Below are 12,266 nucleotides of genomic sequence, written 5' to 3'. Positions count from 1 at the left end.
GAGCCTGGCAGCCACAGACACAAGTGCATAAAGATAGTAGTGAGACTTAAAACCGAGCATGTTGAATGAAGGTGCATCCTTTAAACTTTTATTTCTGCTACATGCCAGGCATTGTGTTAGGGCTGGGAAAATAGCTGTGAAAAAAACAGCTAAAGCCCTGGCTCTTCTGGGCTTTACTCTTGAGTGGCAGATATGGCAGGTAAAGGTTTAAGCTTTTAAATTGGTTAATATTTCCTTCACTTGCACTATTTTTTATCCTGGATTTTTATCCTTTTCTTTTCCACTATGAAAATGATACATCCTTATTAAAGAACATTTGGAAAATAAAAGTAGAATGAAGAAGAGAAGATTCAGTGTTAGTGCAGTGTTTTATTTTTGCATTATTACTTTTTAAAAGAAAGATAAAAACCTTATAGGAGTTTTCCGTAACAGGCTCTGTTTAGGGCCCAGGGAATGGCTCTTACTTCAAGTATTTTGAAGATCTGTTTAGAGTAAAATCAGAACAGCTAAAGCTTTTTTTGTCCCTGACCTATTTTGCATAAGAAAAGCACCCACTTAATTTTGTAGCTGGTGCATCTGAGGTCCTTGTTGTGGCTTTGCCTCCCTCCTTGGACCTCAGAGATGTGAGGAATATGCGCTGAGAGACCGAGAAACTGCCCTTCATCTTGTTCCTAAGAATAGACTCAGCCCACTGTGTGGGCGGCAGACTAGGTGAGGGCCCCACCGGGCCACGGTGTTCATGACTGTGGAACATCCTGGAAATATGGCAGCTAAATGGAATCGTGGTGGTGTGGAGTGCAGGCAGGCCTGAGGTTTGGCGTATAGTGAGAGATGATGCATTCGTAGATGTGCAGTTTGAGTAGATGAGATTTTTCTGTGCATTGTTAGTATTTCTCTTACTTTCAACGTTGCAGGTAAAGAACATGGTAAAGCATATGCTGTGCTTCCAGTATTCATTCAAGAGGGGGAGGCACTAAAAATTTTGTGAATATAAGATAATAGTTATATTAACAATTAAGACATAATGATTGCTGAATTGCCATTAAGCTTAGAAAAAGAAATCCTTGTGACATGTTTTATTATGTTAGACTGAGATGGAAAACGAGTGCCTGAGGTCAGAATTTGCTGCTGGAACAGATGTGAATGAAGGGACTGGGTGGGCAGGGGCAGTAAGGGGACTTGGACTTTATATACATTCTTTTCCAGAAAACAACCTGAAGCAAAAATTGCTAGCATTTCTTAATTCTGGGTGGCAGATACTTGACTTACAGATGATTCTCTGTACTTTTCTGTATTTTGAAACTTTTCCACCAGAAAGTATTAAAAACCTCATACAAAGATGGTGGTTATTAGCCTGAACTCAAGCCTTTATTGATACAAGTGAAAAACAATTATTTTCAAGAAAACAGTTGGGTCATACAGTGAATTATCCTGTGTTGTTTCTTTTATTTTAGCGCCATTAACTGATATCTAATCATTGGTCCTCAACTGTTTTCCCACCTTGGTCAACCTGAGTTATTCTGTATACGCTCAGCCACCACGGTCCGAGGAGCGGAATTGGAAAAATTGTGTAGTTAGAGAAGCTCTCCCAGAAGATTCTGAGGACCCTCCCTGCCCACTGCTGCAGATATTTAACAAGATGTAAATTGAACTTTTTCTAAACCACTGTTTTTCTTCTTTGGCGCTTCTGTATCCAGGGCTCCAGAACTAGCACCTCTGAAAAGTAAAATGATCTATGCGAGCTCCAAGGATGCAATCAAAAAGAAATTTCAAGGTAAGGTCTAGTTGACTTCCAGGTATTCGGCGGTGTCGTGAGCCCTGGCGTGGGGACCACCTTTTCTAAGAAGCACCTTACTCTCCTTGGAGGGCCCTGGCCACAGAGGAGGGCATCACTGCTTGTTTAGAGGAAAACCCTGGAGGCTGACCCGGCTTTCTGCACATCTCTGCCTTGCGCAGGCCACCCTGTGCTGAAAGGCCTGTGTTCGATATTCTGTTCCCTTGACACTGTGTGTGTACTCCTGTTCAGTCTGTTGTGAAACTAGTTTGAGATGCTGTTAAGTTTCTCACGTAGCAGGTGGGGACTAACTGGTCATACTAAGTAATAAATTTGCTGTTGCCTCTGAATGTAGTTGACAGAACAAAATTGCACAAAGGAAATGTTCATAAATGGGAAGGGCTGCTCTTGTCGCTGGCTTTTCTTTGGAATGGTATGATTTTACATTATAGACTCATCTGTGTCCAAAGGAGAGTGGCCTCAGTCCTTGGGCTGGCCAGTTATATTTGACTTGCCGCTGGGTGATTGGGATCCTGATGAGATGGCCTGGACGCACTTACTGTCTCCAGCCAGGAGGAGATGTTGGTATGATGCACAGAGCATGGGGCAAGTGCCCTTAGCCCGCTGAGGGCTAAGCTTGTTGTCTGAGTGCTGTGTGACCTCCACGGGCCGGGTTCTCCCAGCTGTGAACGGGAGGTGTGCAGTAGAAGTGGCCCCCTACCTTCCTGCTGTGGCCGCTCCAGACAGCTGGGAGAGCCACGGTCGCAAGGGCTTGGCCTAGGGTCATTTTCATTTTGCTTGTTTTACTGTGACTGATTTTTATATTCTTGTAGTAGATCAGGGTTGCCCTAGCTTGTTTTACTTGGGAAAACAAAATTCTCGCTTCCTTTCCTGCATCGTGCAGTCCTTGTCAGGCTCCTCATGTGCTTGGTTTGGTGTTGGGCTGCCCCCTAGAAGTGTGTGCACTGGCTGGGGAACTGGTGTTTTGACGTGACCCCTTAGCTTCAGCACTGGCACAGGGCACCCCAGAGGGCATCGGAGTGGATTCCTCCTCGCTCTGCGGTGCGTTCCAGTAAAGGAGCTGCTCCGTGGACTTGATCTGCTGACGTGAAAGACCGTCTCCCTGGTGCCTTTTTTCCTGGTGAAACCTTCACTGGCTTTCTCCAGTCAGTCCTGAGTGGTCCAAAAGCTGACCTGCTGTGCTTTCAGCAGCTTAAGAAATGGTCTTAAAATTATGGAAAATCAAAATGCAGCTGTTTAAAAGAGAGCAGCTGTTTACAGAGAAGCTACTGTATATGATTCCATAATTGAACTCCTTTTGTGCAGTGTGGTGTTGTAATTTTGATGAGAAGGCGATCAGTAAAACATTTTACATAGTCTTAATTGTGATAGATTTCTTAGATGTATTGTGTGGTGCCACTGGAGACCTGTTTTCTGGAGCAGAAGTGATCCCATTTGTAAGTGCTCTTATTCCTCAACTCAGTTGACTAAATCAACTGTACGATCAAAACATCAAATTCATATGTTTATGTGTATTTCAAAAACCAAGAAAATTTATTCCTAGACCTGCTTTTTAACTCGTTGAAATACAGTGCATCTGTACAAAAGTGTACGTGAATTACGGTTGTTTCCTGGTTTAATGACCAGCGCCCCGAAGCCTTCCTGGTGCCCCTCCTCACACCACTGCCCCTACTTCTTCCCCCCAGGGACACCAATCCCCTGGCTCCTAACAGCATAAGGTAGCTCTGGCTGATTTTGTGTTATACGAGTGGAACCGTCTAGAATATATGCTATTAAGTCTGGCTTCTTTTTGTCAGCATTAGTCTGTGAGAGTCATTCGTGATGATGCATGTGGTTACAGATTACTCGTCACTGTGTGGTATTCCGTGGTTTGTATATGCCACGGCTTTCCCACCCACGTTTGAACTGGTCTTTTAAAACAGTTTGATATCTTAGAGAAATACGTAAGCTACTGCCATAATTCTAAATAGAATTGTTGTTTTTTCCTCCCTAGGCATAAAACATGAATGTCAAGCAAATGGGCCAGAAGACCTCAATCGGGCTTGTATTGCTGAAAAGCTAGGTGGATCCTTAATTGTAGCTTTTGAAGGATGCCCTGTGTAGACCATCACTCGGTGCCACAAACTGAAAGCTTCCGTGTTTAATGTTATCCTTTTGCTATGTAAGTAAAGCTGATACGTTTAGGCCAGGGACTCGCTGAGGGGAGCTGTCTTGTCATTTGCTAGGGTAAACTATTCCATGCACATGTGCAAATGGCCCTAAATAAATCTAAACTCTAAAGTTGTATTGGTGTGAAATTAAATTCTTACTGGCCAAATGCCTGTTTTGATTAGTTGACTTGTAAAGATTTTTGTTAAGCTCATGATTTTTAATAGTGCAGTTCACAAAACAGTCCAAGGCCACATGAAGAGAATTACTGCATCTTCATTAACCTCAGCAGTTACTTTGTTTCTTTTGCTTAGAGAATTGGTCATAATCTGGTTATAATTTTGGCCCAAATTCCTTTTTCTCTGTTGAGCTAAACTGAGTAATGGAAAATAACTCTCCTCACAACATGTAACAGCACTAATGTACTTACTAACTACGTAAGATTCTACCAGACGTGTGGTGGAGACTGCTTAGAACCAGCACCGATCTTGCACAGCACTACTTTATGCACGTAGTTGGCACACAGGAAGCAGCTCCTGCACCTGCAGCTGCTCGCTGGTCCAGTCGGGAGGCTGTTCTGAGAGTGACCTTGCATCTTGGAAATCTGGAGAATGTGCACTGTCTTGTAACAGCGAATTATAATGCAAATCTGGGCTCCAGTGTAATCCACTTTGTTGATGAAAATGGTGAGGTGGCGTATTGACAGACTGGGATATCGGGATGTCTTTAATTGTGTCTCCTTCAGAACTGTGTTGCTTCTGGTACAATAAGGTTTGGAAGAACATTATGTTTACTCTGGGGCCTGGGCAAGCTTCTTAATTTCCTAGAGTAGTTTGCCGACTGTCTGAAGCGGGGAGCAGGTGTGATGGCCGACAGCCACGGGAAGCCACGCTGAGGACACCTGGAAGTGACTGCCTTTCACATCACAGGCGTAACACTGAAAAACACGAGATGCACAAGCAGTGGAATTTAGAAGTAGCAGTACTGGCTTTATGTAATAAAGGAAAAGCATTTTTAATTTCTCTCTCGTGTAATTATTCATGGCTGAATTGGGGATAAAGGATTTTGCCTTCCATGTGTGGGGTTAGGTGTGGAGGTTTGGGTATTTCGGACAATTAGCGTTAAGGACACAGCCCCCTCCCTCCTCCTCTGATTGAATGAAAAAGTTGGTATAAAAGTTGGGAGTCTTTCTCTTATTCCAAATGTTTATCCGAATGCCAGGATTTTGTCTCCTCTGTGATTTATTTGGAGCCAGAAAAGGATACGCTTTGATCCAAGTACTTCTTTCAAAATTATCTAGAAAATAGTGCTGGGCACTGGTTTACCGATAAGCTGCTTGTCATTCTTTCATCCTGAATTTGTTTTCTCTTCTGCAAAGCAGTGCTTTTAGTGAGTGTACATTAACAGGCCTCCAAGAAGCGCTGCAGGCCCAAGACTGCCCTTTTCAAGAATCAGCTTTGTAGGTAGAGCCAGGAGTCTAGAAGGAGAAGGTCTTTTCTGTGGCTTCACCTTGTGACGTGTGGCCCCACCTGTATGAGTACCACCACTCCTCCGTGCAGGTATGTCGGGGCGGGGGTGCTGCCGTGGGGAGGGTTTCGAGCACAGGGATGTGATGTGATGTAAACAGCTCCCAGCGATCCAGTTGACTCCAGAAATTGGGAAATGCTAATAGTCACTTATATCTCTGCCTAGGGGAACTTTTGGATTCCTGAGGTTGGGGCCCAAGAATACTGCTAACCAGCACTCCGGGTAATTCTGCTGCAAAATTAGAGTTTTGAGACCTCAGCTGACATTGGTGAGGAATAAAACCACAGGTATTCTCTGCTTTCAACACATTTACACTTTTATAAGTGTTAACACGTTGCAGAAGTGTGTGTGGAAAGCTGACTTAGGGTTCATTTAATCATTACTCTTTTGTCCTGAGGAAGAAGCAAATGAAGCCACTGCTAACAGAAGTTCAGAGCTTGACTGTGAAGTTTGTTACTCAGAGAATATTAATGTCTAAGAACAGTGAACACAGTGATTCAATAACATTAGGCTTAGTCGAGTGGTTTCCTTTTTTTAGAACTCCTCAGAGTGCTGGCTGGTCCACACACAGAAGTGCAGCTTCTGTTTCTTCACCAGTTCGTGCCCTTTGGACTATCAGAGCCTGGATATGCCCAAGGGCAGACTCATCACTTTGTCATGACCTGGGGCACTTCTGAACCGTGCAATCAGTCTTTAGACCAAGTTCCAGCTGGGCTGCAGCTGGAAGAAGGGTCACTGCATGGTTGGCTGGAGGGGCAGCAGGAGGGAACTTACTGAGCCTGCAGCCAGTGCCTCAGTAGCCAATCCAGAGAGGTAAAGTAACTTGTCTAAGGTCACACAGCTCATGGGCGGCATAGCTGGACAGCTCAGGTCTCGTTTTCTGGTCCTAAGCTATTCCCATCATGCATCTGGAGTTCTGAGATTTTGTTCTAATTGGGGCAGGAAGGAAAACAACACTCTTCTTTTGGGTTTTGAGTCCTGTTGGCCCCAAACCTGCAGGAAGCTCAAAGAGAAGGCGTTTGTGGAGTGTCTGGTGGCTTCTAGGATCTTGTGGCTTTGCTGCCTGCAGGCCAGGCATCCCGGTGTTTGTGCATTTTTTATTGACCGTCACGCGGAGGTGACTGGAGGAAGCTAGTCCAGAAAGCCGCCATCAGCGTGACGGGGCTTCTGGGTCTGGAGGGGATGTTGATGGGCCTCGTGACCCTGAGCTTATGGTCAACCCGGGAGTCTCTGTAGGGGGACTTTGGACCAGATGATGTCAGATCTCCCAGCTCTCCTGTCGGGCAGCTGCCCGCCCCCCTCCCCAGCCCGAGGGTGGGACCTGGCCCAGGGACAGCGAGGCCCGTGGGCTCCCCCTGCCGGCCAGCCGGGAGCCGCTGCTGCTGGGCCTCAGGGCGGCAGGGGGGGTGCGGGAGGGAGGGATGGGGGCTCAACCTGCCCTGGGCCGCCTCGTCCCCACAGGTGGACACTGGGCCTCACCAGGCGGCCTGAGGACGGAGCCCAAAGGCAGCAGCTCGGCACCCCCAGGGTCTCCTGTGCCTTCTTTCCCGGAAGTGACCCATTCCTGTGCCTTCATGGGGCATCCGCCCAGCGTCAGGGTCCTCAGTTCTGAAGCTGGTGTGGTGAGGGAGGGGAGCTTAGTGGAAACGCAGGTTCCCGGGCCCACGGTGGCCACTCTGATGCCAGAGACCTGGTTTGGGGCACGAGGCTGGCCTGTTTCCCACCAGAAAACGGCCCCAAACCCCTACCCTTGCGTGAAGGTCCCTGTGTGCCAGAGGGTGAGTCAGCGGGCTTGGGCTCCATGCTCACAAATCTCCCCAGGCCTCCTGACCTTGGCTGTTAGAGGCAGGCCTGAAGCCTGCCCAGCCTTTCACCAGGTGAGCCACTGTCACTTCTGTAGGGTTCTTTGCAGGATGGGGGAGGTTCCTCTCCCACAGGCACTGAAAGATGTCACGTGAGAACTGAGCCTATGGGCAGGCCCGTGGCCGGCTCAGGTGTCATCAGTCACTTCCGCTCGGGCTCCTGGCCAGAACCTGTGTCCTGCGTCCCGTGGGCTCCCTCTCCACTTTAGCCCCCTGCAGAGTTCCAGGACGGGTATGACTGTCCCCCTCAGTGGCTCCCAGTGCCCTCATGTCTAGATCCCTTGACTTCATGACCCGGCTACACAGGGCCCTCCCAGACACTCACTCTGTGTGCCTCTGCACCATTGTCCCCTTGGCCTTGACCCCTCCTCCTCTGACAACGCCTCTGTGCTGAACTCCAGCTTCTGCTCACATCTCTGGGGAACCATCCCAGAAGTTCCAGCACCCTGATCCCAACACAGTTGCAACATACAAGTGCCACACAGCAGGGCCAGGTGGCCCGTGTACCAAGTGCCCCTGAAAGCCAGGCCCAGGTCTTGGTTGTACAGAGATCAGCACTGCCCGGCCTCTGGCAGTGGCTCGCATGGGGCCTTGGGCAGCACCCTGATTGTTCCCTCCCCAAGGTCCCGAGGCTCCTGTGACAACCACCCCAGAGAGGAGTCAAACCCCCCACTGCGATGAATGGGATGCAGAGCTTCTCAAGCGGGTGGTGAGACCCCAGCACTCAGCTGCTTTCCCTGGGAGCACCACTCTCCCTTCCATCTGGCTGTACCTGCAGTCTAAGTTCAGCCCATCAGACCCCTCTCCCAGGATTATGGGTCCTGGAATTGAGCTGAAAGTACCAGCGAGACCCCCAGGGTTGCTCTGATTCACCTTCTGTTCCTAGGTTGGTGCAACTGCTCCTGTCACCCTGCCTCTAAATCCATTTTTTTTTTTTTTGCTTGAGCTCCAGGTTCCTTACAAAGCCCCTGACACACCTCCTGACCACAGATTCTGTGGGCCCCTCAGAACACAGTGGGTCTGAGGATCACCCCAAGTTCAGCTGCCTGCCCCTGCCCTGGACCAGCCCTACTGCGGTGTGGATGTTTGCCCAGGTCCATGTTCATTCCTGGAACTCACTTCACGTGACAGCCTAGGCTGCCCACAGCCCTGCTAGGGAACTGCCTCAGTTCCTCAGGGTGGAGCCCACAGGGCATCTGGCCACCAGGTGTCACAGGCCCTGCTCCCTCATCCTGCCCAGTGGGCGCTAGGGCCCGGGTGGGGAAAGCACGGGGGGACCAGAGACCACACTCATTCTCTCCCAAAGTGCTGGGCGACACGCGGGTTTTAATGGCATCAACACCCAGGAGGTCACACGTCAGTTGTGGTGGCAACTTCTTCCAGGGGTGAGAACTGCTGCCTCGCTGGCTGTGACCCTACGGTCTGCGCTGCAGCCTTCAGGACTCACCACCCGGACTGCCCATCGCCCGACCGCCAACCCCACAAAAGACACAACAATTGCACTGATTGATTGACATACACACCCCAAGGTCCCGGCCCCCTAGCACACACCCGGGTCTGTCACACAGCTGCTGAGGGCTTTGGCGTCTGCTGGCCGGTGGTCCAGGGCCGGTCCTAGGGAATAGTGTTTATCGAATGTGACAAAGATTCTTTTACAAACTGGGGTCTGGAAGAGCTACTGCCGGTGCTAAGAGACTCTCGTCTCTATGGCTTCTCCGAGCTGCCCAAGTTGGGCCCAGATAACGCTGTGTTGGTTTGTTTATTGGTCAGGAATGTGTAAGGCATTTTGGTAAGTTGAACAGTGACTTCTTTTTCCGCAGGAAGCTCAGACAGACGTTCCCTCCGTCGAGCTGCTGCTGCCGGCCTCCTGTGAACAGAGGGCGGGGGAGGGGTAGGCCGGGCCTAGGGGCCTCGTCCCTACACCCCCTACCTACCACCTTCCTTCCACCTTGAGAGGCCCCTGGGGCTGGAGGAGGCGCCCGAGGGCTTGGCGGGGCAGAGGACAGCTTTCAGGCATCCCGGGGCGCCCAGCCCTGCCCAAGCCCCGAGGGGATGGCCGGCGGCACTCACTGGTCTGTCCAGCAGCTCCTGCAGCTTCCTCACCGTGTCTTTCTCCTTTGCCAGCTGCTCCTGGGTCGTCTTCAAAAGCTCCTGTAGTTTGGTGGCAGCACGTCCCAGGTCACTGGTTAATTTCTTCTCCTTTTCTAGTCTCTCCTGTGGGTCAAAGGGTTGAAGGGGATCAGCCTTCACGTGACGCACAGCAGGAAGGCCACCTGACTGCCCCCGTGGGGCCGAGGGTGTGAGGACGCGGCCTCCGGGTCACAGGGGTGTGCTTCAGGGTCGGGCACTGGCTGCTGAGCACCTGCCCTGTGGCCAGGGCGACGGAGGAGCTCAGTTTCAGTTCTACTTGATTTAAATCGTCACACTGGTGACCTCCAGCTGTGACACTGGAGACTTAGGGATCCCCGCCGACCTCGCCAACCTCCAAATTAGGCCGGATGCTGCCCGAGGGGCCTCCGGCGGTGACAACAGGGAACCTTGTACCTTGAGCCGCATGGCCTCCTCCGCCTCTGAGGACCCGAGGGCGCTGCTGCAGTGGAGCTTCTCCAACTCCCCCTGCAGACGACTCGACACGAGCTGAGCCTGGACGGAGCGGAGGCGGGTGACGATGGCGCAGCGACACCCCCTGGGGTGGGACGCGGCTCGACCCCCTAGACCCGCCGCCCTGACCCAGAGAAGCCCCGACGGCACGGGGCAGCCTGACCTCCTCGAACTCGGCCATGAGCTTCTGCCGCTGCGTCTGCTCGTCCTCCAGGATGGCTTCCGTCCGCTCCAGCTGCATCTTCAGCTGTGTGCAAACACCGCAAACGTGCTCGGAACCTGGGGTGGACCCTCCTGGGCACCCAGGGCTCTGGGCAGCCTGAGACCTGCGGCCACATCTTCTGGCTGTGCCCAGGGCCCCCTCGACCCTGCCCTGCCTGGGACAAGTGAGCAGGGAGGCCTGTGTGCCTGAAGCCCCCCTGGGGGAGGCAGGGCCCTGACCCCTGGGGACGGAAGCTGGTGTGGCTGAGAAGAGACGCAGACGCAGCCCCTCTGCTGAGACCCCAGGACAGAGAAGCCTAGGCCCCGCACGAGCCCTGGCGGCCTTCCCACCCCGGAGAGGCTCTGAGCGGCCGCCACCCAGGTCAGGGGTCTGGACGGCAAGGGCCCCACCAGTGATGCCCCAGCCCCCCGCCCCCCTCCCACTCTGGCGTCCTGAGGAGTCGGGCATCTGGGCAGTGGGGCCGGGAGCTGTGAGTGGCCGGAGTTTAGCCGGAGCAGAGGCTGCTGTCCCTGCCCTCCAGCTGGGTGGAGGGGCCCACACGGTGGTCAGTGATGGACACCTGGGGATGGGCTCACCACCCTAACCTCGACGGGGTCCTGCTCTGCTGAGGGGGCCTCTGGGGGGACAGCCGGGGACCCGGCTACGTCACCATCCTCTACGTGGCTCTTCATCTCACTCAACTGCTGCCTGACCTGGAACAGGGAGGGTGGGTTTGTGCCTGACGTAGCTGGATGCACGCCACAGGAGGACGGCAGATGCTCTCAGCAGCCAAAGCCCACGGGGGACCTGCTCTGACAACTGTGGCCTGTGTTGGCTCCCATGCAGGTTCCCTGGGGCAGGAGAGCCAGCGCCACGAGCCCTCACCCGAGCCAAACTGCGGCCGAGGGGCCCGCAAGGGGTCCAGGCTGACCCCACGTGCATGCTCCGTGGCAAAGCCAGCGGCGCGGAGGCCCCCATGCCGGGAGCCAGGTGACCCCCGAAGGATGCGGTATGCGCGGGGCTACGGAATCTGAAGAACGGCAGGCGGCCGATGGGCTTGGCACGGACACCGCCACCTGCCTCCTGCTGCCCTCCTGGGTGCGGTCCCCCGTCAGGGCCTTTTGTGGGGTCCCCGACGAGCTGACACTCTTACCTCATAAGGTTCTCTCACCCCTGAGCTCCACTGCCGGGGGCCCTAAGCCCCAGACCTCTGAACCTCAAATCTGAAGGGGCAGCAGTGTCACCCACAAAGCTTGGGTGAAGGTTCCCAGCGGGGATCTCGGGGGGGGGGCCCTGACAGAGCTGCCCCATGGAGGGCACCCCAACCAAGTGTGTGAGGCCTGACCCTCCAAGTCCTTTCCTCCTGCCAACAGCCCCAAAAGTCAACACCAGACCCCAGAGGCCAGTGATGAGGAGAAACTCAGGGCGTATCCTCTGCGTGTGGCCCAGGCCTGGCTTGGACATGGCTTTGGAGAGTGGCCCTCAGACTCGGCACCTGCCCTCGGGGGCGATGGTCCCCGGTCAGGCCCGAACAACCAGAGGGGGCACCCGGGGAGCCAGAGCGTGCACCCAGCGAGGGGGCTGCTCAGTGGATGCTGCTTTGGGAACAACAGCACCCCTGGACCAGACCTGGGGTCGCCTCGCAGAAAGCCAGACACATACGTTTTTCACACACACACAGCACCCCCCACTGCCCGCTCCCCCCCACCCCCCCCCACCGCCGGTAGCTCAGTGTTAACAGCCAACTCATGATTTAACGAAAGACCGTGCAGATCACACGGACTGTGTCTGTGGCCTCATGGGCTGGTACTGGAACCAGTGGGCCGCCCCCCCCACCCCCGCCCCAACAAGGCCAGGCTGACCTGGCCAAGGAGCAGGGACCAGAGTCACACATCAAGGCTGAAAACCGGAAGAACCAGAGGCCCCCGCGTGGCTGGGAGCTCTGCACGGCTGCGAACAGGTCACCTGGAACCGCCCAGCGTGGAGCAGGCCGCCCTGCACACTGCAGATCTGACTGACCTGACTTGAGCCACGGCTGGGTGAGGAAGGACCCTAGTCCCACAAGAAGGACCCTAGTCCCACAGAAGGCCACGGGGCAGGACCCCCCCCCCCCCCCCCACCCCCCCACCCC

The 12,266-nt window shown here is 53.2% G+C and overlaps 2 protein-coding genes across 2 annotated transcripts in view; one reads left to right on the top strand and one right to left on the bottom strand.

Annotated features, from left to right (window-relative positions):
• DSTN (destrin, actin depolymerizing factor) overlaps positions 1-4,078 on the top strand; it is a 36,793-nt gene extending 32,715 nt beyond the window's left edge. The window contains exons 3-4 of the mRNA XM_007461789.1: positions 1,698-1,774; positions 3,789-4,078. Coding sequence (XP_007461851.1) covers positions 1,698-1,774; positions 3,789-3,898 — 187 coding nt within the window. The 3' untranslated portion in view covers positions 3,899-4,078. The remainder of the gene's footprint in view (positions 1-1,697; positions 1,775-3,788) is intronic.
• Positions 4,079-9,157: 5,079 nt separating this feature from the next.
• RRBP1 (ribosome binding protein 1) overlaps positions 9,158-12,266 on the bottom strand; it is a 62,159-nt gene continuing 59,050 nt past the window's right edge. Inside the window, exons 22-26 of the mRNA XM_007461788.1 lie at positions 10,741-10,848; positions 10,097-10,180; positions 9,877-9,975; positions 9,403-9,546; positions 9,158-9,199 (exon numbers count right to left, since the gene is read on the bottom strand). Of these exons, the coding sequence (XP_007461850.1) occupies positions 9,158-9,199; positions 9,403-9,546; positions 9,877-9,975; positions 10,097-10,180; positions 10,741-10,848 (477 nt within the window). The remainder of the gene's footprint in view (positions 9,200-9,402; positions 9,547-9,876; positions 9,976-10,096; positions 10,181-10,740; positions 10,849-12,266) is intronic.

Source organism: Lipotes vexillifer, unplaced genomic scaffold, assembly GCF_000442215.2.
Source record: "Lipotes vexillifer unplaced genomic scaffold, Lipotes_vexillifer_v1.1 scaffold285, whole genome shotgun sequence".
Taxonomy (NCBI): domain Eukaryota; kingdom Metazoa; phylum Chordata; class Mammalia; order Artiodactyla; family Lipotidae; genus Lipotes; species Lipotes vexillifer.
The sequence above is the reverse complement of the archived record's forward strand: the minus strand, read 5'-3'. Positions and strand labels throughout refer to the sequence as shown.